Source organism: Arvicola amphibius, chromosome 8 (assembly GCF_903992535.2).
Source record: "Arvicola amphibius chromosome 8, mArvAmp1.2, whole genome shotgun sequence".
Lineage (NCBI taxonomy): Eukaryota > Metazoa > Chordata > Mammalia > Rodentia > Cricetidae > Arvicola > Arvicola amphibius.
The window spans coordinates 90,009,673-90,033,074 of NC_052054.1; the positions used below are offsets into that span (position 1 = coordinate 90,009,673).

The following is a 23,402-nucleotide window of genomic DNA, read 5'->3' on the forward strand; positions in this document are numbered from 1 at the left end:
CGTGGGATTTTATTGTTTTTTGTTTTGATCATTTTCATGCTTCTGATTCTGATGTTAGAGTTCATTTCATGTGTGTATGATAGAGTTTTTAATTCCTTTTATGTGTTTCCAAATTAAAAATTTAGCTTTGGCTCCACTAAAATTTTTTTCAATATTTTTCTTAGACATAATAAAATCATAAGTTAACAGCAAGTTATGCTTATCATGTATGTATTTATATAAAATAAAGGACAAAGCCTTAAAGTAAACATGAAAAATAAACAGCTTACACAACATAAGTATTCTTCCTTTTAAACAAACTTTCTCTTGTAATATTATTTTAGTAAGCAACAACAATGATGGGTTTTCTATGTGAACTTACCAGAACTCATATTGACCCATTTTGGTCGTTTTTATTAGGTTCTTGAGTAAATATGGTTAACAAAGATATGCAGCACACTCTGGAAAACCTTATTTAGGATCACTAAGAAGGTTACTTTATATATAAAGGATGATAATTTTCCACTCCATCATTACTTTAATTTCCTTTGAAAACCTTTGTTGGACTCTGAGTTTTGAGGTTTAGCGATCTATCATTGTAATGAATTACTACTCCAAGGCATGTTGTTTATTAAACCATGACATATTTTCACTCAGTTTTCCTCCCAGTAGAGACATATTTAAACAAGTAGTCTTATTTGGGACTATTTATGAAGTCTTTTGACTCATTTTCACTGTATAGAAAATTAAAAAGTTAAAGCTTCAAGTGATTGAAGCTAAATGTGAGCATACTTTGATTATAAAAGAAAATGATACTCAATTAGATAATTTCATACCCATGAGAACTTTCAGCAGATAGTGGTAGGTTGTCTATTTTAAGAGCATAAATATGACTGCAAATGGATTCCTTTGAAATATGTGTGTGCAACTCTGCTTGAAGATGTGTTCCCTTAATTTCCAGTGGTGTCACCCCGTGACTGACAGCAGAAGACATTGCATTGATTTCTTAATACTTGACAGCCTATACAAACCCAGAACAAATTGGTGAAATCCTAGTTCATGAAAAAACGGTGCTAAAAAGAGCCTTTCTTCAAGTTTTCTCTTTCTTAACTATGTGCTCCATCAGAGTGCAATAAAAGTAGATTGATGGCTTACGGTAGAAAGAATATACTTAAACCACAGTTTTCTACTAACAGTAATCAAGATTGTTGACTGAGTTTTTTTTTTTTTTTTTTTTTTTTTTTTTTTTTTTTTTGTTTTTTTTTTTTGGTTTTTCGAGACAGGGTTTCCCTGTAGTTTCTAGAGCCTGTCCTGGAACTAGCTCTTGTAGACCAGGCTGGCCTCGAACTCAGAGATCCGCCTGCCTCTGCCTCCCGAGTGCTGGGATTAAAGGCGTGCGCCACCACCGCCCGGCTTTGACTGAGTTTTTAAAGTTAATCTTTTTGCTGCAGTTCTTTGAGAATGCAGTTTTCCTAGCTTCAATTGCTCACACTTAAAAATCACATCACCTAGAAGATTCCATTTAGTCAGATAGGGAAAGAATTTCTATATATTATGAACATAAAAGTAATCGTTGAATTTGGTTTGGTGTGTTATAATATTGCAGATATTTTAATATGCAGGTTCTCCTGTTGAAATTACCTGTATTAGCACAAGACTACTTTCCCTATAGTTGTCACGTAGAAATCTACATTGGTAGCTATAGTCCCTTGTGTTTTAGAGTTGCTTTCTGTAGATAGTTGTGTTATCTATAGCCCATTAAAAATTAAAACTGCCTGTAATAAAATTGTAGTATAGATCTCCATATAAATTTTAGCTGTGCTTGTTGATTTTTGCTATTTTAAGCTGTGATCATGGCAAACCCTCAGAAGTGTTGTGTTAAGCTGTAAGTTATGCAAGGTGACAAATTACAGTCAGTGTAATAACCCTTTCACTTTTTACCTGTTTCGTGGCCTTTTTTAGTGTGTGTGTGTAAGTAATTGTGCATGTGTGTATGTATGTGTGCATGTGTGTGTGTGTGGACGTGGGTGTTAGCTGTGAAGCTGCTTCAAGTGATTATTATATTGGAGAAAACAGTATCTGCAGTGAAGAACATAAAATACGGCTTCCTATTACAGTGGGAAACTCAGTGGAAACAAAGAATCTTAGATGGATGATTACAGTTTTGAGGTAATCAAGCTTTAAGGAGAAATTTTTAATAACCGGTTAAGCAGAGAAAAGAAAAAGGATTGTTTGATGAAAACTGACAACTCTGGAAAAACCCCAGGAGGGCTATTACACAAACGTATCTCACTGTGAGGATGCATTTACACATAGCGTATTCTTAAAAGCCATTTTAATTCATTTTTCTTTTTTATTAAATTGATTTTATTAAAATAAACTAGTTTTAAGCAAACTTTTAAGGTGTTACAAACTGCATTTCCAATTCCACATATTTCCTGAACTTAAAAAAAAAAATAAAATGCTAAGTGTCATCCAAGGTTTTCCCCAATACTTTCTATGGAATTCTCTCCTGGCTTAAATTTCCAGCAGTCCCGAGTGTTCCTTTCTTACCTTCTTCAGGATTCTGAAAGTCTCCATTTCCCCAAGGCAGCCATCCTTAGGCCTCACTAACCTCTGAAACCCATTCCTATTAAGCCAGTTCTGTCCTGTATTTCACTCACCCCAGAAGGCTGAGTAGGACATTTCTGTCTGCTTGTGCCAGCCCAGCTATCCTAGCGATTGTAGTTCAGACAGTATGATGGCAGCACGTCGGGGACAGTTCAGTCATCATTGTAGCCCTTGGGTGTCAGAACTTAGCAGTGGCCGCACTGTAGCCTTTGCTTGAACTACAGAGAGGATGCAGCCTGAGAGCTGCCTGTTCATGTTTGCTTTTTTTTTCATCTATTAGTGTAAGGAAGTGAACAAGCAAACAAAACACACATGTACACAGTAATAAGAGCCTAGTACAGAGAGAAAGGTAGAAACTGCATTGTTTGGAAGGTGTTGGCACTCCCAAGACTTGCGGTGAACTCAAGTGGACTCCTTGACCGTTTGTTACATCTTTAATACTAAGGTATTTTTTTGATTATTATTATTATTATTATTAGTTAAATAAATCTTTCAGTGAGCTGAAGACCATACTAATCCTGGCAATGTAAAATTCTGTGACTTGACTGTAGAGCTGGCAACCCTCTTCATCCTGTAGATGGCCCATGGCTCTCTGTGAAGATCAGTGATGGACACACATAGACTATTACCCATGACCATTGCCGTAATACAGACCAGCAGTTTCTTCTAGTGGTGTAGCCCCCTAGAAAGTTATTAAAAGTCACTTTTAATATGAAGTATATATATTCTGATTTAAATTGGGTAAAGATTTCAGGTTTATTCCTTTATTAGCTACATTTTAAAGAATATGTAGTGGTCTAACACAGGAGAGCAAATCTCAAATGTGAAGAGAGATGTGCTGAATCTTACCTTGCTTCGCCCTACAGAACACCCAGATAGTCCCTAAGGAAATTTGCCCTTGGGCTAATATCTCAAATGCCAAGTTCTAGCCTAGAGCCCAAGGTACCCCCCTCAACCTGATTTTAAAACTGATCAAATTAGAAGCTAAATTATGCTCTGTACTATAGTCAAGCCATGTTCCATTAGCACGGCACCCTAGTACTATCTCTGGTCCACAGCTGGCCAGAAGCTGCTTGCCTCTGCATCTCTTGTCACTGACCATGATTGCTGTAGGGGAAATTCTCAAAATCCCATTCCATCAGAGCAATCTAAAATTAGGGAGTTGAGAAATAGGAATTTTTACTTGTGGGCTTTCAGAATTTATGTTGACTCTTTGGACGTTTTGGACTGTGAGGACTTACAGGTGTGGTATTTCATTTGGGTTCATGCCTTGGGGAGACAGAAGATCGTGTTTGGACAAAGGAAACCCAATTTCTAATTCCTGAGCTTTGGATGCTCTTTGAATGGTAGCGTTGTGTCATAAATCTCTGCTTTCCCAGTTTATAAAGGATCCTTTCCTCACACATTTAAAATTTTCCCAGGCTCTAGTTATGTTAATGAATGTTACATGCAAATATCAACCAGAATGTCTCAGTGTAGCCTACCAAAGCTACCTCTATCAGTTACAACCATCTGCCCTTGTAAAAGGTCTAATATGGTGCTTTACCTTCTGCAGTTCCTATTTCGCTGGTAGTCACTGGAGCTACATATAAACTCTAAACAACACATCTAGAACATTTTCTTTCTAAGTTAAGTTCCAATTAGTATGTACTATTTGTTATGTGATTTTCCTTTGTTGATTTTTTAGGAACTTTCACAAACTTTCAGTTTATTTTTGTATAGATTTATCTTTTCTTTCTCTCTAGTCCGGGCAGTAAATATCCCCAGAAGTTAAGATCACTTGTGTATCTTGTGTTACATTTTATTTTTCTTAATTGTTTGTAGATCTGAGATTTGAAATACAGCTTTAAAAAATAAAATTTAGGAGTTTTGCATCTTCTACTACCCATGAAACTAGAAGGAAATGATTGTTAGTTCGTTCTCAGGTCATTGCTCGTTTCCTTAGGTGACGAGCTGGGTAATTACAGGTTAGTTGGATGTAGAATTTAAAATCTACCTAAGCTATTTCCCTAACTGCTCTCTTTTTTTCAAAAACAGGATATTTGATTGCAGCTAAATTGTGAAGTTCTAAAGCAATGTTAGCTAAATTTTTTACTATGTCAGCAAGCAGAATATTGTTTGCACTTCTTTGCTTTTTAAATGCTGCTCAGGGAGCTGCGTAAGTTATAATTGATGCACAGAAGAGATTTCAAATTTTATATGCCTATAAATTGGCACTGCTACATAGACTAGAAAGATGAGATTGGAGAAGTTATTTTCCCGTGAGAATGATACAAATTACTGTCAAACTGTTTATGCTTGCTGTAAAAATATTTTCAGTGTACAGGTATTTGCTTAGTAGCTGGGTAGCATTCTTAATAAAGTGCAGCATTTTGAGCCAAAATGAAATATTTTTCCGTAGCATTACGTATTGTAGTATTGCCATTTCAGTCACTGCAGCCCCCAAATACCTGTAATTATGTCTGTCCTTTACAATTCAGATACATTTGTTTAAGTGTAGAGTTTGTCAGTGTTGAGGAACTGTAGAGTTTGTACAGCCTGCCTTCCTATTTTACATGTGAAGAACTTGAAGCTTGGAGGGATTAACTAATAAGTCAAGGTCAAAGACCTAGAAATTTGCATGTTTGGAACTGAAACTCATTTTTTTCTGCTCCTTTGCTGCTTTTCTGGTACACCTCATATCTAATAAACCCCTATGTTTAAAGTGCATCCAAATAATAGAGATATCTCTCCTTCTTAGCTCACACTTAGCCTCCATATGACTTAGAACCTCCAGTGTTTAAGACAGATCTAAAGCACTTAAGTCAAGAGAATTTTGAAAACAAAGACACAAAGTAAACAAATGCCTTGTTTGTCTACTGTGCTAGAGCAGTTTAGTGATGCAGTATTAGGAATATGAAGTGATTCTCTACTCCAAATAAGCAAACTGTCGCTGACTCTGACTGTTGGTTCATCCTCTGCTGTATTTTCAAATGGGAGCTGATTAGCGTGTGCTCTGTAGGCTAGATCCAGACTGTGGTACACAGGACAATGACATGTTACATTCTGCATATACAGACTGAGTTTGAGCACTTTAGGACCACAGATTTTTCATTTTCCTTCCCCTTTACCAAATAACACAATCTCATTTTAAAAAAGAACATCCTGGAAAGTAGGGTTTTATTTGTTTGTTTGTTTTGTTTTTGCATCAAAGTCATCAAATGGTAATGTTTTAGTACATCCACTGCTGTTTATTTTTAAATTTGTGGGTGGATAAGACATCACTGCCCTCCTAAAGGTAGGCCGCCTTGCCTTCCTCAGCTGTTGTTCTGTTCTTCTTTGTAGCTTTGCCTATGTGGGAGGGGAAAACTATTTACATAGATGCTTCTTAGCAGTTTCTAGAAAACCTTTCCTTCCTTCCCTTTTTAATAGTGTCAGCCTTGACTTTTCTGCAGAAGTATTTCTACAGATTATATGGTGACAATTTTGAAAAGAAAAAACCTAAAATTCTTACCCAAACACATGCACACAAGAGCTACAACCACCACAAAAAGTCTTTCCTAAGAGATGCAGTGTGATACAGCGACTGGATAGAGGGCAAAGCCAGAAGGAAGATGAGAAGCAGCCAGGCAGGAGCCCCTGAGTTCTGACCTTTGGCCACAAAGTGAGGTCATGTGTTGGGAGTGCTGGAACCAGATGCTCAGAAGGGGATGTTAGGCTAATGAGTGTGATAGCTCTGCCAGCATCCGGAGGTGGCTGTTAGGGACACAGTCCCTTTCATGTGCTTTCTATGTGCTCTCAGAGTGGGAGCCACAAGGAGTAGCAGAGGTGGTGTTTTCTGGGCAGCTCTTTGTGGGCATTTTTAAAACACTTTCTGAGGTGGGTATCATGAAAAATGTTACTTGTATTTGCCTTATTGGCATTGCATATTGTGGGGGCCCAAAAATGTGAGCCTGTTTTTATCTTGTCTGAGTGTCAGAGAGTTTTTGCTTCAAAGTTGTTGACAGCAAGTGTGGCTACACACCCTGACCTAGGGTGTGGTTACTTGGTATTTTGGACATTAAGATGGCCTTACAGGTAGATCCACTGTACCCTGACCAATGGTCACAAAATTCAGGCAAACTTCTGCTCCTTCTTTTGAATTAAGAGGTTTTGACCTTGGGAGTGGCTGCCTTCTGGATACTTGGTCTCGGGTGGGTTCACTGCCTAGGCAACAGAATGCTTTTCTCAAGGATTAATGACTTGATGTCTCAAGTATTGAAGCAAGTAACTGTTCAAGTTGTCCTTTGTGTCATGTTAAGACAGTCTTTTGTCTTCTTTTCCCTGTTGTATTGGGGTATAAAAGTGTATGGAAAATTGAACAAGGGTGAATTTCAGTATTCCCTGGAGCTTCTATGTTTCTGTTATATTTTCATTCTTCATTCTTTTTACTTATTTTTCTAACCCCCATGTCCCTACCTTGGTAAGTGGTAATTTTGTCAAATCTGGTCCTCAATAGCAAATATGTTACTGTAATGCCTTTGTGTGTGCTTGTATGTTCATATGTGTGTATGTTAATGTATAGTTGGTATAGATTTTAAATGTTGACTTTCTACCATTAGGAATTTCTCCATAAAGATTTTGTTGTTACTTCTTTCCTTTGTATTCATGTAGTCTCAGCCCTATAAACCATTTCAGGTGGCTCCTTTAAGGGAAATTAATAAGTGGACTGTTCAAAATATGCTGCCAGTATTTATCTTTCCATTAGGTAGCAATGCCCCTACTTCGTGAGTTTTTACAAAAAAAACTAAAAATAAGGTGTGGTTGGTTATTAAGAAGATGGAATGAGGAGCAGGCTGACTGAATTTGAATCTTGGCTCTTTTACAAGTCAGTTATGTACTATTTGCAAGATATTTAACTTTTGTAGGCCTCAGTGTTCTTGTATTTAAAAATGGAAGAAAGGATAGCATCTACTTTGTAGACTTTGCATAAAGATATATATTCCAAAAGTATTGTTTTATAAATAATGAAATCATATAAAACTATTAATTTATGATACGTACTATTTAGTGCAAGAGCTTGCTATTGATGCTGTTGGTGTTTTCATCCTAAAGAACTGATATATTTTTGGAGTATGATTTTTGGGATTCAGAAAATAATATTTCATTGCCTTTCAAGGGTGTTCTTAGCATTTACTGGTTTGGCTTGGTCCTTTTAGTAGGTAGGATTGGAGCTTACCAGATGTAAAAGCTTTAGATTAGAGTAGATGTAAAATTACAGAGCAGTAAAGTACCAGGTCTTAGCATCTTAAGATAAGTTGAGGAGCTGGGCATAGAGGCACATTCCTGTAATTCCAGCACTCTGGAGGCACACGTAGGAGTTCACTAGTTCAAGGCTGGCATGCACTTTATAGAGAAACCCTATCTCAACAAAGCAGGAGGAGAGAAAGAGAGGGAAGAGGAGAAGGAAAGAGAGCTTTCAACTAGTAAACACATTTTATATCTACTAAGTCATGTCGCCAGTTTTTTCTTTTTCTACAGTAAGCCTTATGAAATCTCTATGAACTTCCTGTAGACAACTTAGAAAGATAGCCTTTCACGGTGTCCACTGCTGTCACATCTTCATGGTAGGGGCGCAGTTAGTGTATTCTTCACCATCATGTCATATTTTCTGTTGTCAAATTTCATTGAACAATTTTCTTCTATAGTACTAGGAATTGAAGCCAGGTCAATGCAAATGAAAGGAAGGGCTGTACTTCTGCTGATTCCCAGCCCCTACGATCCTCCTAATGCACTACATTTATTTAGAAACAGTAACAAATAAGAGCTGAGTTTAAATTCTTTAATCCTTTAAACTTTTGGGTTTGTTTTTTGTAATGGCTTATGTTCTCACTTTTAAAAAATCTAAAAGTTGTGGTATTGATAGATTTATTCTTTAATTTATTTTTATGTCACCAGACACTAAGGATATGTTGAGGAAACTTTTGGATGAGATCGTTAGCTTAGAAGTTTATTTTTCTCTGTGTCACAGGGATTTCATGCTCTTAAGTTTTTGATTGCGCTGAAGATTCAACCCAGAGCCTTTTGCCTGCTAGGCAAATACTGCACCAACTGAACTACATTCCCAGTTGACCTTAATTGATAATAAGATCAAAGCACACATTGAATCCACAGGGCTATTATTTATGTTATGTCTTTAAAATGTTTTTATTCTTGTCCGTGAAATAAATAGTTATTAAATGCAGTGGTCAAATTTGAAGCATATATTACAACAGTGAGATTAACCACATGGTCTTATGTGATTTCCACCATGATATAGCTCACCTTGGATAATAAGGCATGTTTAGCTACTGAATTCAGCTAGGCCTGTTTAATCTATGTACCAATCTTTTGTGGTGTTTTTTTCCTTCTGTAATCAAAACCTGACCCCCATGTAGGCTATTGTTGCTGTATATTTTACAAAATCAAGCCTAAACACATTGGTAGATGGATTAGGCTTACTACATTTGTGGAATGCTGTTTTTGAGGAAGCACAAATTCAGAAAAAGCCGCGAAGGTCATGGGTGTGCTGCTCTCTATGACGTGAACAAGCTTCTGCCGACCTTTTATCCTGTAGCCTGGCACCGCACTGTCGTTCACCCTCTTTGTTCCAAAAGGCTAAGGAACTGGAACAGGACACTTAATACCCTCCTCTGCCTGTAGGAAGCTTTAAGGTGCTGTTCTCAAGTCAGTTGCCCTCATCTACCCCATCGCTTTTGGAATGAGATGAAGGGTACATGAATGTTAATTATGATCCCAGCACTGGTAGTGCAGTGTGGCATATGCTAACAATACAGAGACCTAATGGCAAGTACACAATTAGAAGCAAGGCTAATGCCAGAACCTGATCAAGCCATACTCGGAGCCAGTGGCGCTCTTCAAATCTCTATTTCCTGGATATTTATACCATGGAAACAAAATCATGGAATCATTTTTAGTGAATTTTGGTCCCTAGAGTTATTTGAAAAACACAGTGATATGATAAGGAATTGCTTTTATTGTTATAATGGAGGGGGTCAATTAATTTCAAAATAAATAGACTGTGCTGGCTACACTTTGTCTCATAGAGTTTTCTGTACAACGCTTAATTTAAGAAAAAAGTTATTAGAGAGGCAACTCTTCTTCATTAGAGTAGTAGGTGTTTTTATTTAATTGTCTGACAAAAATATGAATGATACAATTTTATTAATCCTGGTAGGTCTGTATCCCAGGACTTTCTGCATTTAGTCTTTGGTGAGAGGGAACAAACTCTTTCTGAAGTTGAGGGTCCTGATTTTCTCAGTGTTAACAATGGGCCCTATTATGCTGCTTCCAGCTGAGAAGGGCTAGGAAGAACTTCACAGCCGGCTGGACACCTGACATGCCCAAGGCAGGCACTGTGACCTGTTCATAGAGCTGTGGTTCTTCCTGGGGAGAACAGCAGTTTCCATTCCCCAAAGTGCTTAATTTATTCCAGGCTCTGCATAGAATACGTTTGGTGATTTGGGACTAGTGGCATTCCCTGTGCACAACCTCAGGACATGATTATCCACACCAGGGTCAGGTAGGATCTTCCCATTTGACCTTATAGAATTTTCACCCTGGGCACTTAACAAGAGGAATAGGTTTGGCTGGAATGTCAAGAGTCTCTCTTGAATTTATGTATACTATGTTCTCCTTTGCATCTATCCGAGAGCCTTGCCTCATAAAATCCATTAACTCAGTGAGTTGTTGAAGATATTAATGTATGAATCAGAAAATAATAGTTTTAGAATGTTTTCTTTTAGTACACATATGTTCTTTGAATTAATGATATATGCAGAATGTATATACAACATAGAAATAAAACAGGAAACAATAGCTTGCTCCTAAGGCAGGAAAAACCTGGAGACATGGAGGAATTGAGGAGAACAAGCACAATTAGGAAGGTTTTGTGCAGTAGCAAACTGCCCACATTGTAGAGTGTTTGAACATGATGGAAACTCGATGCCAGGACCAGTGTCTGCCAGGCAGGCCGACCTAGTGTCTTCTTAGCTGTGCTAGCTTCTGTTGAGTAGTTGATTGTTGGATACATATTGAGTATGAGTTTAGGAATTAGTGGAGTCCATGCGTATGCCTGGGATTTTAAGAGGGAAGGATATGGTATTTTTATGAGAAAAATGCAAACCAACTCTGAGGACCATCAAAATGTCATGGGCAGAACATTCCATCTTGTTAAGGTAGCCTTTTGTCAAGTGTTATGTGGTACCACCAAGTAATGGAAATTTCTGTCACCTATAACCATTTTCTTTTCTTTCGTTTTTGTTTGTTTGTTTTGAGACAGGGTGTCACTGTAGCTATGGACCCTGACCTGGAACTAACTAGCTCTTGTAGACCAGGCTGGCCTCAAATATCTGCCCGCCTCTGCCTCCTGAGTACTGGGATTAAGGGTGTGCAGCATCATCGCCCGGCTCCATTTTTATTTCTCATGATGCCCAGCATCCTGAAAAGGATCTGTGTCTGGCTCTCTAATGCAGCAGTTCCTGAACTGTTGTCCTTAACATTTTCTCTTCTGTAATGTGCTCGTGAGCATTAAGTTCAGTTCCTTATTGAAAACAAACGAGTGGAGCACGGTTTTAGCTTATAAAGCGTCCTACAGACCTGTAGTACTGTGGGGGATTCCAGATTACATAATACATACATAGCCTCATGGAAAATGTTAATACCTCAGGCTGTTAGATGATTATCTTTCAAAAGTTCTTACCTTTTGAATTGTGCTCATCTCTTGGTTGGAGAAATTAGTGCTTTCACTGAGTCATTTGAACTTTTAAACTTTAAGGGTCTTTGATACGCGAGATAGATAAGTAGCGGTTCCAGGTTCCAGTATCATAATTTGTAATCTTTTCTGAATAGGTTTAAATCATAAAGCTGGATAGTTATAAGCCTTTAAGCTAAATTTACAAAATATACATTGTTAAATATATTTATATAGAGATATATTTAAAACATTTTTATTTCTTCCAGGGCAATCAAATCAGCTCATTTAACTGACAGATTAAATTCCTATAAACATTTAAAACATTTTCATATTGATTAAATTTGTCTCTATTCCAAACTAAACGTTACCAATATGTTTGATTTTCTCAAACACTTTTAACCGCTTATAAAGCAGCCTTATAAATTTAACCAAAATCTCCCGAACACTACTGTGGACTGAAAAGGTCTCAGTTGTGCTTTACTTGGGTGTTATCAAGCACTGCATACCTTACTCAAAATAAAATACCCTTAAGTATTTCAAATTAAAATTTCAAGATTACCATTAGTTAGTTTATTTTAGTTATTTTAAATTAAAAATGAAAATATCAGATTTCCTCTGTAAGATTCCTCTTAAATGTTTCAAACATTGTAAATATTGGGCAAAATTTTTCTAGCTTTCTCAAAAGTATGAAAAGTATTATTTTGGTCTCCATCTTGATTTCATGTGTTTTTTTTTTCTCTCAGGTTTCAGGGTTGCTCACCTGATGAGGCCTGAGAGTTATCATGTCAGCCACGCTAAAGACATGGTGTGGGGTTGGCCCTAAAATTAGGGATTGAACATCTTGGTGTATTCCACTGTGGCCGTGCCTCAAGTGCTTCTTGGCGAATAGTATGTTTTCACTGCTATAACTTTTCTTGAAAACTGGATCTTGCTTCCCTCATTTCATTACTTGTTGTCTAATTGTGCAGTTTGAGTTTGTGGAGTTCTCTACCCTAAAGGATGATTACCCAACTTGATTTCCGCTCATTTGGATATTGCTCTCCTGTCTTTCTCCGGTACTCTGTTGTCACTACTGTGCTTAGAGCCGCCCGAGGTCCTTGTTATGATCACATCATATTCTTTCTTTCTTAACTTTGCTATTGCTCTAGTTGACTTTCAGCCCCCTCCTTCTCTTCCTCCCTCATCGCTCCCCTTTTTTCTTTTGTGAGACACATTTTTTCTAGGCCAGTTGTATTCATTATCATCTTTATTTTAAATATGATTTCTGTCTTTCTATCTTTTCCCCCCAAGCCATGTCTGATTCATTAAAATTTAAGCTAATGTTTATTTAACTTGAAAATAAACCAAAACAGTTCTGGAAGATTTGCTGTGCTGTTTTTGCTGTGATGTGTGTGTGTGTGTGTGTGTGTGTGTGTGTGCGTGTGTGTGTGTGCAGCTCACTTTACCCTGCGGCTTTTATACTAGTCAGGTACTGTATCTGCATGTGTGGAGCAACGTGAGGAGGAACAACGAAGGCTTCTCTTGTGCCTCTGACAGCTTCAGTTCTTCCTTTTCCTCTTAATCAAGTGCATTTTCACCGATGCCATCTATAAATACGGGTCATTTTGTAGAACTTCTCAAAGGAATACATTTTCAATGTTTAATTAGTGCTAAAAATATGAAACCTGATATTTTACTCTTTTTTCCCCTTAGAAATAGAAAGATGGTGAAAATTCTCTAACAGCCTAGCTGGGCCCCGTCTGTGTGGTGGTGTTCGTTCCCATCCGCGCTCGTCCCACGCTTGTGTGCAGTGACTGTAGTGAGAAGGGCATGGCACGTGGACCTAGTGCAGACTGCGGAAATGTTAGTTAAGCGATTAAGTAAAAAATTAAATTTACTAAAATGTATAACAACACATACAACGGTCAGAATTTGAAAACAATTTAGGTTTAAAATTCAGTGAATAGCACCCGTTTTTTTCCTAGATTTTTCTCCCCTGTACTGCAAACTTTCATGTTTTACCCTTGGTGTGAGGAAGAAGCAACCATGTTGTTTACGTCACTTGAGAGCTCCCATCCTATCAGGGCACTGCACCTGGATACTGTAGATATCTTCTACATCTTCTAAGAGTTACGCCCAGCTCTTTCACATATGTCTTAAATTTACCAATTATCAGGTGATTGATGCAATCATCAATTGCTTAGGGATTATGACTTCGTTTACCCTCAAACAAGTGCATGCTAGCTTAAAATGGCTTTCCCCTTATTTTCTGTATTTCTGTATAAGATTAGAAGCACTCTTTTAATATTCCAGATAAGAAAAGAAATCTGCAACATGTTTGTCATTTTCCGTGGTTCTCTGGGCTTAGGACATGAAATTCTATCCAACAGCGTGAGAGCAATATTAAAAATGATGTTGTATCAAAGTCCATGGCAAATATGTTTCCTGTAAGTGTTTAAATGTGCTGGATAGTTGCAGCAGTGTGATTAGCATTCAGTAGCTTGCCACTACTTTCCTTCTCAGGCGTGTGAAAGCTTACCGAGCCTGAAACATTTGCAATGTGCCAAGCATTTGTGTGCTCCACCCAGTCCCAGGAAGAGTTATGCAGGTTTGAATGTACTTCTGATATACTCAATTTGAAAGACAAATGTCCACATAAGAATGTAAAAGTCACTTAGCCCACTCCACTATTACAAACAGCATGAGGTCCATGAACATACAGCTTTATTTCTCATTATTGCCTATAATATTATTTTGCTGCTTAGTTTGTTTCAGTCACATACTAGTGATGTGTGCCTAATTGTCTTTCAGTGACAACATTCAACTAATATAAATGATGATTTGTGCTTGATGTCATATCAAATTTATAATAATTTGGAAATTAGAAAAAGTGAATTTTAAGGTGCTCCCTCAGACAGAAAGAACACAAAACAGATCCCACTACTCACAATAAATTCATAATTTATTGTGAAAGTTTTGAACTTGCAGTATGTGAAATGGGCAAATTTTATTTTCACAAAATGGAGAAGAAACTTTGTGGAGGTGCTGTGTGTGTGTGTATGTATGTGTGTGTGTGTGTGTGTGTGTGTGTGTGTGTGTTTTACAGAGAACAACATTCAGGTGAGCTCTTTGACTTTCGTATATATTATGCAAGGTTGCTGTTTGAAGTCCATCCTATTGCCAAAGTGTGTTTCTATAGGTGTAAAGACTTGCAGATGAGTATTTTATTTAAGTAACTACTGATAATAAGAATTACAAATGTATTTTCTTTGCAAAAACTGTAAAATCACAAACTAAATTTTATTACTTTATATATATTCCACAATTTGGTTGTACTTTTTCTTTTGAAAAATCACTTTTCTGAAAGCAGCAGTGTACAGCCTCATTTCTGGACTGGATATACCGTTTTTTTTTTTTTTTTTCTACAGGGTTGGTTCAGACTGAGGAAACACTGAATAGAATGACTTGGGTAAACACTTCCCAGTTTTAGAGGAGACAGAGTTAAAACCTTTAAAGTGTTGAATGTTTCCTTCTATGGGAATATTCCTCAGAGAGACAGCTTAGCCTTGAAAGGTTGACTTAGCATCTGGTGGGGGCTCCTCAGTAGTTGTCTGACTTCTGAGGATTGTGTTTCATTCTGGGACCATCTTTTTCTTTCCCGTCTCCTTGTCTCTTCTGCTTACTGGACTGACTTCCATTTTCACCTCCATTCATATTTACTCCCACCCTCGAAACATTGCACACAACACTTAAGAAAATACAATTATCCCCCAAAAGATTGTTTTTCAATTCTATGCAATGGTTGAATTTGTTATATGTCAACAATGTAAGCTTGGTAAAAGTATTCTTTTACCAAAAGTATTAAAGCTATGGTAGCAAGTATTCTTATTCTCTCAGCTAAGACTGATGGGCTCTGATCTCTCTCCCTTTGCAGTATTTGCATAGCCTCCCAGTCGGTGAGCATTTGACTTAGATGAAGGGTGCTCTTCATTCTATTCCCTCTCTGAGATCCCTGCCTGCATCTGCTTTTGTTCACTGTCTGACAGCAGGTTTATGCCACAGTGTGGATGTGAGGCACACAGTGGGTCTTCACACACTGCCCAAATGTCTGTAACCACAAGGGCCATATTTGACAAATACTTGACAAATACTGCCTGAGAGTTTCCTATGTGATCATCTTTTGTTGTCTCTGGAAACAGTGGTGCGTAGACAGAGGTTGAGAGTGTAGTGAGGGCACTAGCGTGTGCATTTTTATATACCAGGAGATTGTTTGAAATGAAAAATAGTTTTGAGAGATCAGAAAGTTTTAGAAAAGTGGTTTGCAAAATTTGGCATATGAGTTTTGTACACAAAAATATTCAATAAATACCATGGATACCCATATTATCCATCCAGTAATTTGTTAGTATAGTCTGTTGAGAACTGCTAACATGTTTTTATTTAGTTATCAAGAAAAGGCAGTTTATATACATGGCATTTGGAATACTTGGCTGTAACACTGTATTTGCATGTACTGTCGTGTATATATTTACAGAAGATTCCAGAATACCTCTCCTGTAGTGTTGATAACTGTGCTATAAACCTTGGTTATTCACCATTATCATATATTAAAAGTTTAAAAATGCTAATTTAATAAACCCTTAAAAATATATTCCTCAACCTTTCACCCTCTTTTTCTTTTCTTCTTCTTTCTGTCTTTTTTATTTTATATTTTATTTCTTTGAAGTTATCCTTGTTCATATTTTGAAACACTGTGTCTGTAGATAGTTATTTATATGTATGAATTCACTGGTTCATTCTAGTGCGAAATAGGTCATTCTGGAACAGTGAGAAATGTGATTGCTGAATTTCAAGCAGTTTTTGCTGCTCAGCTGGATCTGAAGCAAAAGAAAAGGGGTCGGGACAGCACTTGTTGACGATTTCTTGTTGCCATTGTCCAAGTAAGAGACTCACTGGGCACTACTGAGTGTGGGATCTTCACTGCTCGGGAGGAAGGGGAAGGCTGAGGCTCCCAGGCTAACAGCAGCTGGCACATTTTTGCTAACTACTTGCTGATAACAAGAACATAGAAGCCCATCTTCATTAAGATGCTGGAGGATTATTTTCCTTAAATGATTAAGTATAGTCAGCAGTGATACTATCAAATATTTTCCGCACAAACCTGCTACTTTTAGTGGAATAAAATACTATAAAAGGGTAGAAGACTGATAGAGAGTTGATGAGTGATAATTCTCATCAAAAATGACAAACCTTTTAACAAGAAAAAGAACAGTTCTTTGGATAAAAACTTCATTATTCAGATTTTGAAAAGTGAAATTTTTCAACCCAATACCTTCCTATCCTGTGTGGAAATGAACATGCTAAGCAGGTACCTACATTTAAGCAAACTCGATAAAGGGCCCATTAATTAAAATTAATTCTCATTATCAAATGCATGCATTAATTCATAGGTTTCGTTGTGTTAATAACAGCTCTAATGAACTATGATCATTTTTATTAGTAACCTATTTGAGAAATTTCAGAAGTTCTCTATTCGGAAATGCTCTGTTTTAGCCTATTTCAATTATTAATACACATACATTTTCTGCATTTAAAAACAAAAACAAATATCATGTATTATTGAAGAATTTATTTCAAATTAAACTCAAAGAAAGGACCATATAAGAGATTAATTCAAAAGTATGCTTCAGGTTCTGCCTGGGTGTTCTTGAATCAAATGGCTTTTCTCATATGAATTTTAAAACAAGTGAGTGAAAATGAGCTGATAGAGCAGCAGGAGAGCTCTGCTTGGCTGGCAGGGAGCAGGGAGCCAGCCTTAAGTAGGGCCTCAGCATCAGAGCTGGATGGGAACACAGTCACACCTTCATGCCTGGTACCAGTGATGCTTTATTGCTTCATTGACCTGGAAGTCAAAAGAAAATAAAGGCATTAAATCTATCGCATGAAAGCCCACTAGACAGAGATCTTTACTGCCAGACAAGAAATCCTTTTTCTGTTTTCACTAGAGTGCCTGGGTTCTTCCCTTAAATCCCACCACCCTCGCCCATGTGGGTTTAATGAACTGATTATTAGGAAAGTGATTTCTATAAAAATAGTAACATTATCAAAGGTAAAGAAACAGTTCAATCATACATTAGTCTTGTATTTATATAACTTGTTTTATTTAGTGTATACAGAGTTTTAATTGACTAGCCCTGCATGCCTGAGAAACTCAGCAGTAAGATAGAAGTATCCTACTTCATAGGGGAAATAAATATTTTCCTTCCCTATCTATTGCTGCATTTACAGCTGAGGATTTTGTGACAAGAGACAGGTTAGCAAGAGAAAAGTATTTTCAGTTTTATGCAGCATAGCAGCATTTGAAATGAAGCCCTATGAAAATGGAAAACCAGTATGTTCTTTTTCTGTTGGGTTTGATGCATAAGAAGATAGTCATGGAGTTGAGTGGAAAGGAGGTCTGGCCATCATTTACCAGCTTGGGGGAACTTGTCAAAACCTATTTGTTCAGAAGCTTTTTGGTGTCTCTGTATCTTCAGAGATAAGAATTCCTGCTTTCTCTGGAGATTGGGAGGGTTTACTCACAATAGTCAAGACAGCTCAGGGGAAGGTCAGGGCAGTTCTTCCCTGGCTTTGTGATGTGCTTCTGAACAGAAGTGGGCGAGGAAACTAAGAGACACCATCTGCTCTGGGTGTTGCTCAGATATGAAGGCTACGTATTTGAGGAAATACACATCAGTTTACTCCACAGTTCTGTGTCCTTTGTTTCAAATGCTGCTGTATACTTCCCCTTTTTTCCTTTTATGTTTTGGACTGTACCTTTAGGTTTGTGGGAAACCAGCCAAAATGATAGGACTTCCTATAAGTTAGTTGTCTGAGTTCAAGACAGAGACCTAAGATTCTAAGGAGCCCTCTCTACTCAGTGGGGAAAAAACAAGTTAGAACAGGAAAGTTCAGTGATGTGTTAAGCTTTTCCTAGCCATTACTCGTGGCTTCCTTTAAACATACAGATCTAATTCTTACCAGAAAATGTATTGGTTCCACTTATTCTTCAATTCAGAGGCTATATGAGTGACTATGTCCAAAGAAGTTGTACTTCCTCGTTCCCTGAGAACTTCCAGTGAAGTTCATCTGAATATTTACGCATTTGTTCAGCAAATACTCTGTGAGTTTTCTAACCATAGCACTCACTGTAGCACTGTAGATACCCCAGTAGGCAAATAGAGTCCCTGCCTCTGGGGAATTATTGTCCAGTGGATGGATGTAAGTGAACAAGTAAGGACTCTCTTAATACTAGGTAGCAGTAAGAAAAGGTGATCAGATTGGCTATAAGGGATGCAGCGTGGAGCTAACGATTCTAGTTTCTAAGTCCTTCTAAAGGACGGCACGACTGCCCTTTGTAGAAGAGATGGCACTGGGTAACGGCAAGGAGGGAGCCATGTAAATAAACGAGGAAACAGCAAGGCCTAACCACATCCCTAAAACGGAAGAACCTTGGTGAGGAATAGAGGGGACAATGTATAGCCAGAGCAGAGTTGGTGAAGAAGTGGGGAACAAATAATGTTTCAGTCCTGTCTGAGAGGCAGGTAAGTTTGGATTTCATGGGTCATATCAAAATGTATGGATTTTATTCTTGCTATGATGGGAAGTTATTGGAAGGGTTTGAATGGAACATGGCATAATCTGATATGTACCTCACAAGAATTATTTAGGGCTATCATTAGGATCTATCACTTAGGATAGATGCTCGCCATATGCTGCTAATATTGGGTAAATGATGAAAGCAAAGAAATCAGGGAGTGTTGAGTTTGCTCAGAGGTAGCAGTAATATGGATTTTGGTGGTGGGAGTAAGGATTAGGGCAGGTGGTTGGATTGACTGTGTTTTGAGGATGTGGCCAGGAGCATTTGCTGCTAGATCAGTATGGAGACCAATGGAGAGGGTCAGACAAAGCTGCCTGTCTTGGTACATAGTCCATTCCTGAGGTGCTTATCTCCATGGGACATAGGCAATGAAGGTTTCAGGTGCTAAGTCTTTCTCCTAGGTTTCAGAACCTAGATAAGATATATTTTGTAAAATTTTTCTGGCTCATTATTTTTTGCTATTTCCTTATATTAAGAAAAATGGGTACAGGTGTAGCACGATTAATAAAAACCCAGAGAGAGTTATTGGGGTTCAAGCTGAAAGATCAGAGAAGCAAAGTAGCCAACCACTATGAAATCTTCAGACTGAAAAGAGAGTGAGTTCCTGTTACCTTCTACCGTGTATTTCTTTCTAGGGCTGGGATTAAAGGTGGGTACCACTGCTTGGCCTTTGTGGCTGACTAGTGTGGCTGCTGGGATTAAAGGTGTGTGCCACCACTGCCTGGCCTGTATGGCTGATTTGTGACTTCCTTTGCACTCTGATCTTCAGGCAAGCTTTATTTATTAGATCATAAAAAGAATATCACTATATACAGGGCAGTTTTCTATGTAGCAAAATTCTGAATATAAAGAGAATTTACTATTTTGTCAATATAATAACTATAGAAAATTTCACTGTTTTTGTTTTAAAGATATGCACTCAAAATTTTAGATCAATTCTTTTAGAAATATTTCTTCTTTTCCACTCCATAGAACCTTTCCTAAGTAGGACAGTTTGGAATGACTGACAGTTACGTGTCAGTTGGAGAAAGGACTACTTTAAAAAGGACTCATATAAAGTGAATAAAATAGAACTGAAAATTGAGAATTAAGAAGAATTCTATTTAGTTGTGGATTATCTCTGATGCCTATTGTTTTCTCCATGGGATGACCTCAGCATTCCTTCTCCCAGGCGGCAGAGGGGGTTGGGATTTAGCTAGTGATAGAACACTTGGTTGGTCCCTCAGTTCAGTTTTCAGCTAAAAACAATCAAGCAAACAAACAAAAAAGAACTAGAAACCCCAAAGTTACTAACCAAAGGGGAAGAGGATGATTTGAGTAGTTTTAGTGTAGCAAGCAAAGTAGCAAAAAAAAAAAAAAAAAAAAAAAAAACTCAGAAAGGTCAGCAATCCTGCTCTTTCTCCTGGTCCCTGGATGCCTGGCACAGTTAAGGCTGACCCTAGCTGAAGTGTATTCCACACTCACTGTGCTCTGGTGTGTACCACAGTAGGGCTGCTAGTTAAGGAACAGAGAAAGTAACCCCGGAATTAGAATTGGCGTTGAGTTCTGACTGACTCCTTTCTGCTTGAGCGATTATGAGTAAATCCATCTCCTCACTTTTCTGAACCTCAGTCTCCCACATTTAAAAGCACCATCACTCCCTTACTCTGGTGATGATCCATAGATGCCATGGAAACGCTATTAGAACGTCAGAGAACATCAGACTCACTTTCCTCTTCCATCTCTGGCCTTTTTTACTCTAATCATGCACAGTTTTCGAGTAAGTAAGAAATAGTAATTTTCACTTGATGGCTCTTTAAAATAGCATAGAGTTTTCATTGGCCCTTCTTCCTTTGTGTCTACTAGTTAACATCAGAAGTGGTTGTGCCAACAGAAAAGAGTGAAAAGTAAGGTATTTTGTCCAATCCCTTTGTGGAGGAATTTTGCGGTTCATCTAGGATGAGCGATAAAGTAGAGACTGTATTTCACAGATACTTGGGTTGAACATAACTCTTTATTTTCTAGCGTTTAAAAGCCCTTGCCCACATTTTTCCTGTTTATAGTTAGAACTTGGGTATGTATCCAAGGAGAGCAGTGTTTTCTCCTGTGCCTTCTTTGTTGTGAGAGGCAACTCTGAGAACATATGCAAGGTCTAATGTCACAATAACAGCATAACGTCAAAGCCCTTGCCAGTTCACAACAGCCAGACTTCCCTACTACAGCTTTGCACGATCGTGATCATCTTTCGAAAGCCAAGCTGGCATGATGACAGTCTTTCAAAGGCACAGCAACATTCTTTCCACCTGATTTGCTCTTTCTGAATCACCGTCCTGTCCTTTTCCTCTCTACCTAGCTTCCGAGATCCATTCCAATCTGCTCCATGAAACGAGATTTCTCTCCACTCTTTTTATTTCCTGTTACTTTTCATTCTAAATAAGAACCAACATCCCCCCAAAAAACAACAACAAAATAAACAAAAACAGAACTCTGTAAAGAGAGCGTTTTTTTTTTCTGCTGCACAGAGCTCTTGTGAGCATCCTTCTGCTTATTTGTAGCGTGTGGCCAAATACACCACTCACGCAATCAAGGCCCTGCAACCTGCACTGTGCACTTACTTATTGCTGTAGGACTGCAGATCCTCATATACGGAACTCAGTGGACGCTACTCTTCACATCTGTTTTGTTCCCCCTTAACTTTTCATGTGCATTAGCTTAGTCTTCTAATGAAAATAAGCTTCTTGGAAGGCACAGACTGTATCTTAAGTTCTTTAGCTTTTTCTTCCCTATCAGAGATGCACAGAGGCGAGTAATGTGGGAGGCACCCAATAAGCATTGCACATTTAATTGGACATTTTGAAACTGTAGCTTAGATTGATGTTCTACAAATGCAGAAGTCTTAGAAGATTGATTAATTTCTTTATTTTAAATGCAGGTCATCTTTCTAATGAAAGTGACATTGAGCAATACAATTACATGTAAATTAATATTTAGAGTGGAGGGAGTGGATCCAATTGATGAATGAAATACGGGAAAGCCTATTATAGGCTTCATGCCTTACACAGCTTACTTTGTGAAATGGAGGAAGAGGGTATCAGAGAAGGGAAAGAAAAAGAGAGAATCAACAGGATAAAACTATAGAAGTGACTTGGTCAGAGAGCAAAAGCGAGATTGAATGAAGGGAAACTTTTTGAGAGGTAAAATACAAACAGCCAATGCAAACTACCAAGGGCTGTATTATCCTCTTAACTATGATGAAGCCAAACTGACTTCCAAAACACTGCCATCAGAGAGAGAAGCACTGTAGGAAAGAGGAGAAAATATCTTCTTCGTCCTGAAACAGTTGAAACATTTTGCTGCAAGAGCATAAACTGCATGATAAAATATACGGCTAACATGAAAGCTAAAAGTTATTTTTCTCACCAGATTTGTATACTTCTGATTTTCCTTGTTTTTTTCTTAAATGATATTGTACTATTTTATAGCAAAGATTATACTGAAGAAAGTGAGTCACAGATAATCTATCAAAAAATTTTTTGCACAAGAACAGCAACGAATACCCCGTTTTTAAACAGAGGCCATGCCTTGGCTTTCTATATTTTCCAGTGAAAGGTGTTTAAATTTTGAAGCTGTTTGAACCTGAAGAGTGGAGAGATTGGAGCTTCAGACTGTAAACTGCAGGGAATAGCTGAAGTCTCAGGAAGTGAACTACTAAGTACAGGTTCCCTTCAGCACACTCGTGTAAGTTGATGAAATGGCTCTCTTTGCTCTGATTGCTTTCTGAATTCTACCCAAGTGAATTCCCAGCTGATGGCTTTAAGCAGAGCACGGACAGATTAACTGGCTCACATAAAATAAAGCCGTTAGAGACAGAAAAAAGGAAGTAGTTACCCTTCCTCACAACATGTTATATGCATTTGTAGAGTACACAGTAATTCTGAAGGCAAATACCCCCCACTATTGGCTTCATCTCAGTATTTACAACATACTTTACCACATCCTATTAGCAAATGTTAGGGCGTTTGTTTACTCTCTCAAGTCTGCTTTACATTCTTCATAACAGTAAATATCATTGACAGAAAAAATTCATGAGAAAATTGCTTTGTCATAAGATTTTTCTATCTTATAAAAGGTGTTATTTACACATTTCTTCTGCTGTGTATTGTTTAGACACTTAAACATTATTGACACCCAGAGAACATTTATTCCTGATGAGTGTTGTTCTGCCTGAACTATATTCTCATGAAGGTTGTAATTTTCTGAGTGTTGCTTTTTGATAGAAAACACTAGCAGTCTGGACAGTGATGGACTTGAGTAAGGGCAGATAGCTACCCAGTGACTGTCTCCAGAGTGCTTGGGGCTGAGGTCGGAAGATGGCTCACCCTTCACCCTACACACTTCAAATTCAAATCAACAATGGAAGCATTATTCTCTTTCAGATATGTGTTCTGTTGCTCAGAAAGATTTGACTATCTTGACTAAGTCCTAGTAAGTGATGCAATGAAG

The 23,402-nt window shown here is 37.8% G+C and overlaps 1 protein-coding gene across 2 annotated transcripts in view; it reads left to right on the plus strand.

The window, feature by feature from the left end:
* Window positions 1–23,402, plus strand: part of Fbxl17 (F-box and leucine rich repeat protein 17) — a 472,414-nt gene that overhangs the window by 229,883 nt on the left and 219,129 nt on the right. Inside the window, exon 7 of one of the 2 annotated variants that reach the window (XM_038340435.1) lies at window positions 22,503–22,594. The exons of the other annotated variant lie outside the window; for it this stretch is intronic. Coding sequence (XP_038196363.1) covers window positions 22,503–22,533 — 31 coding nt within the window. The 3' untranslated portion in view covers window positions 22,534–22,594. Of the gene's footprint in view, window positions 1–22,502; window positions 22,595–23,402 lie in introns of those variants that run through there. 2 annotated transcript variants of the gene reach the window in all.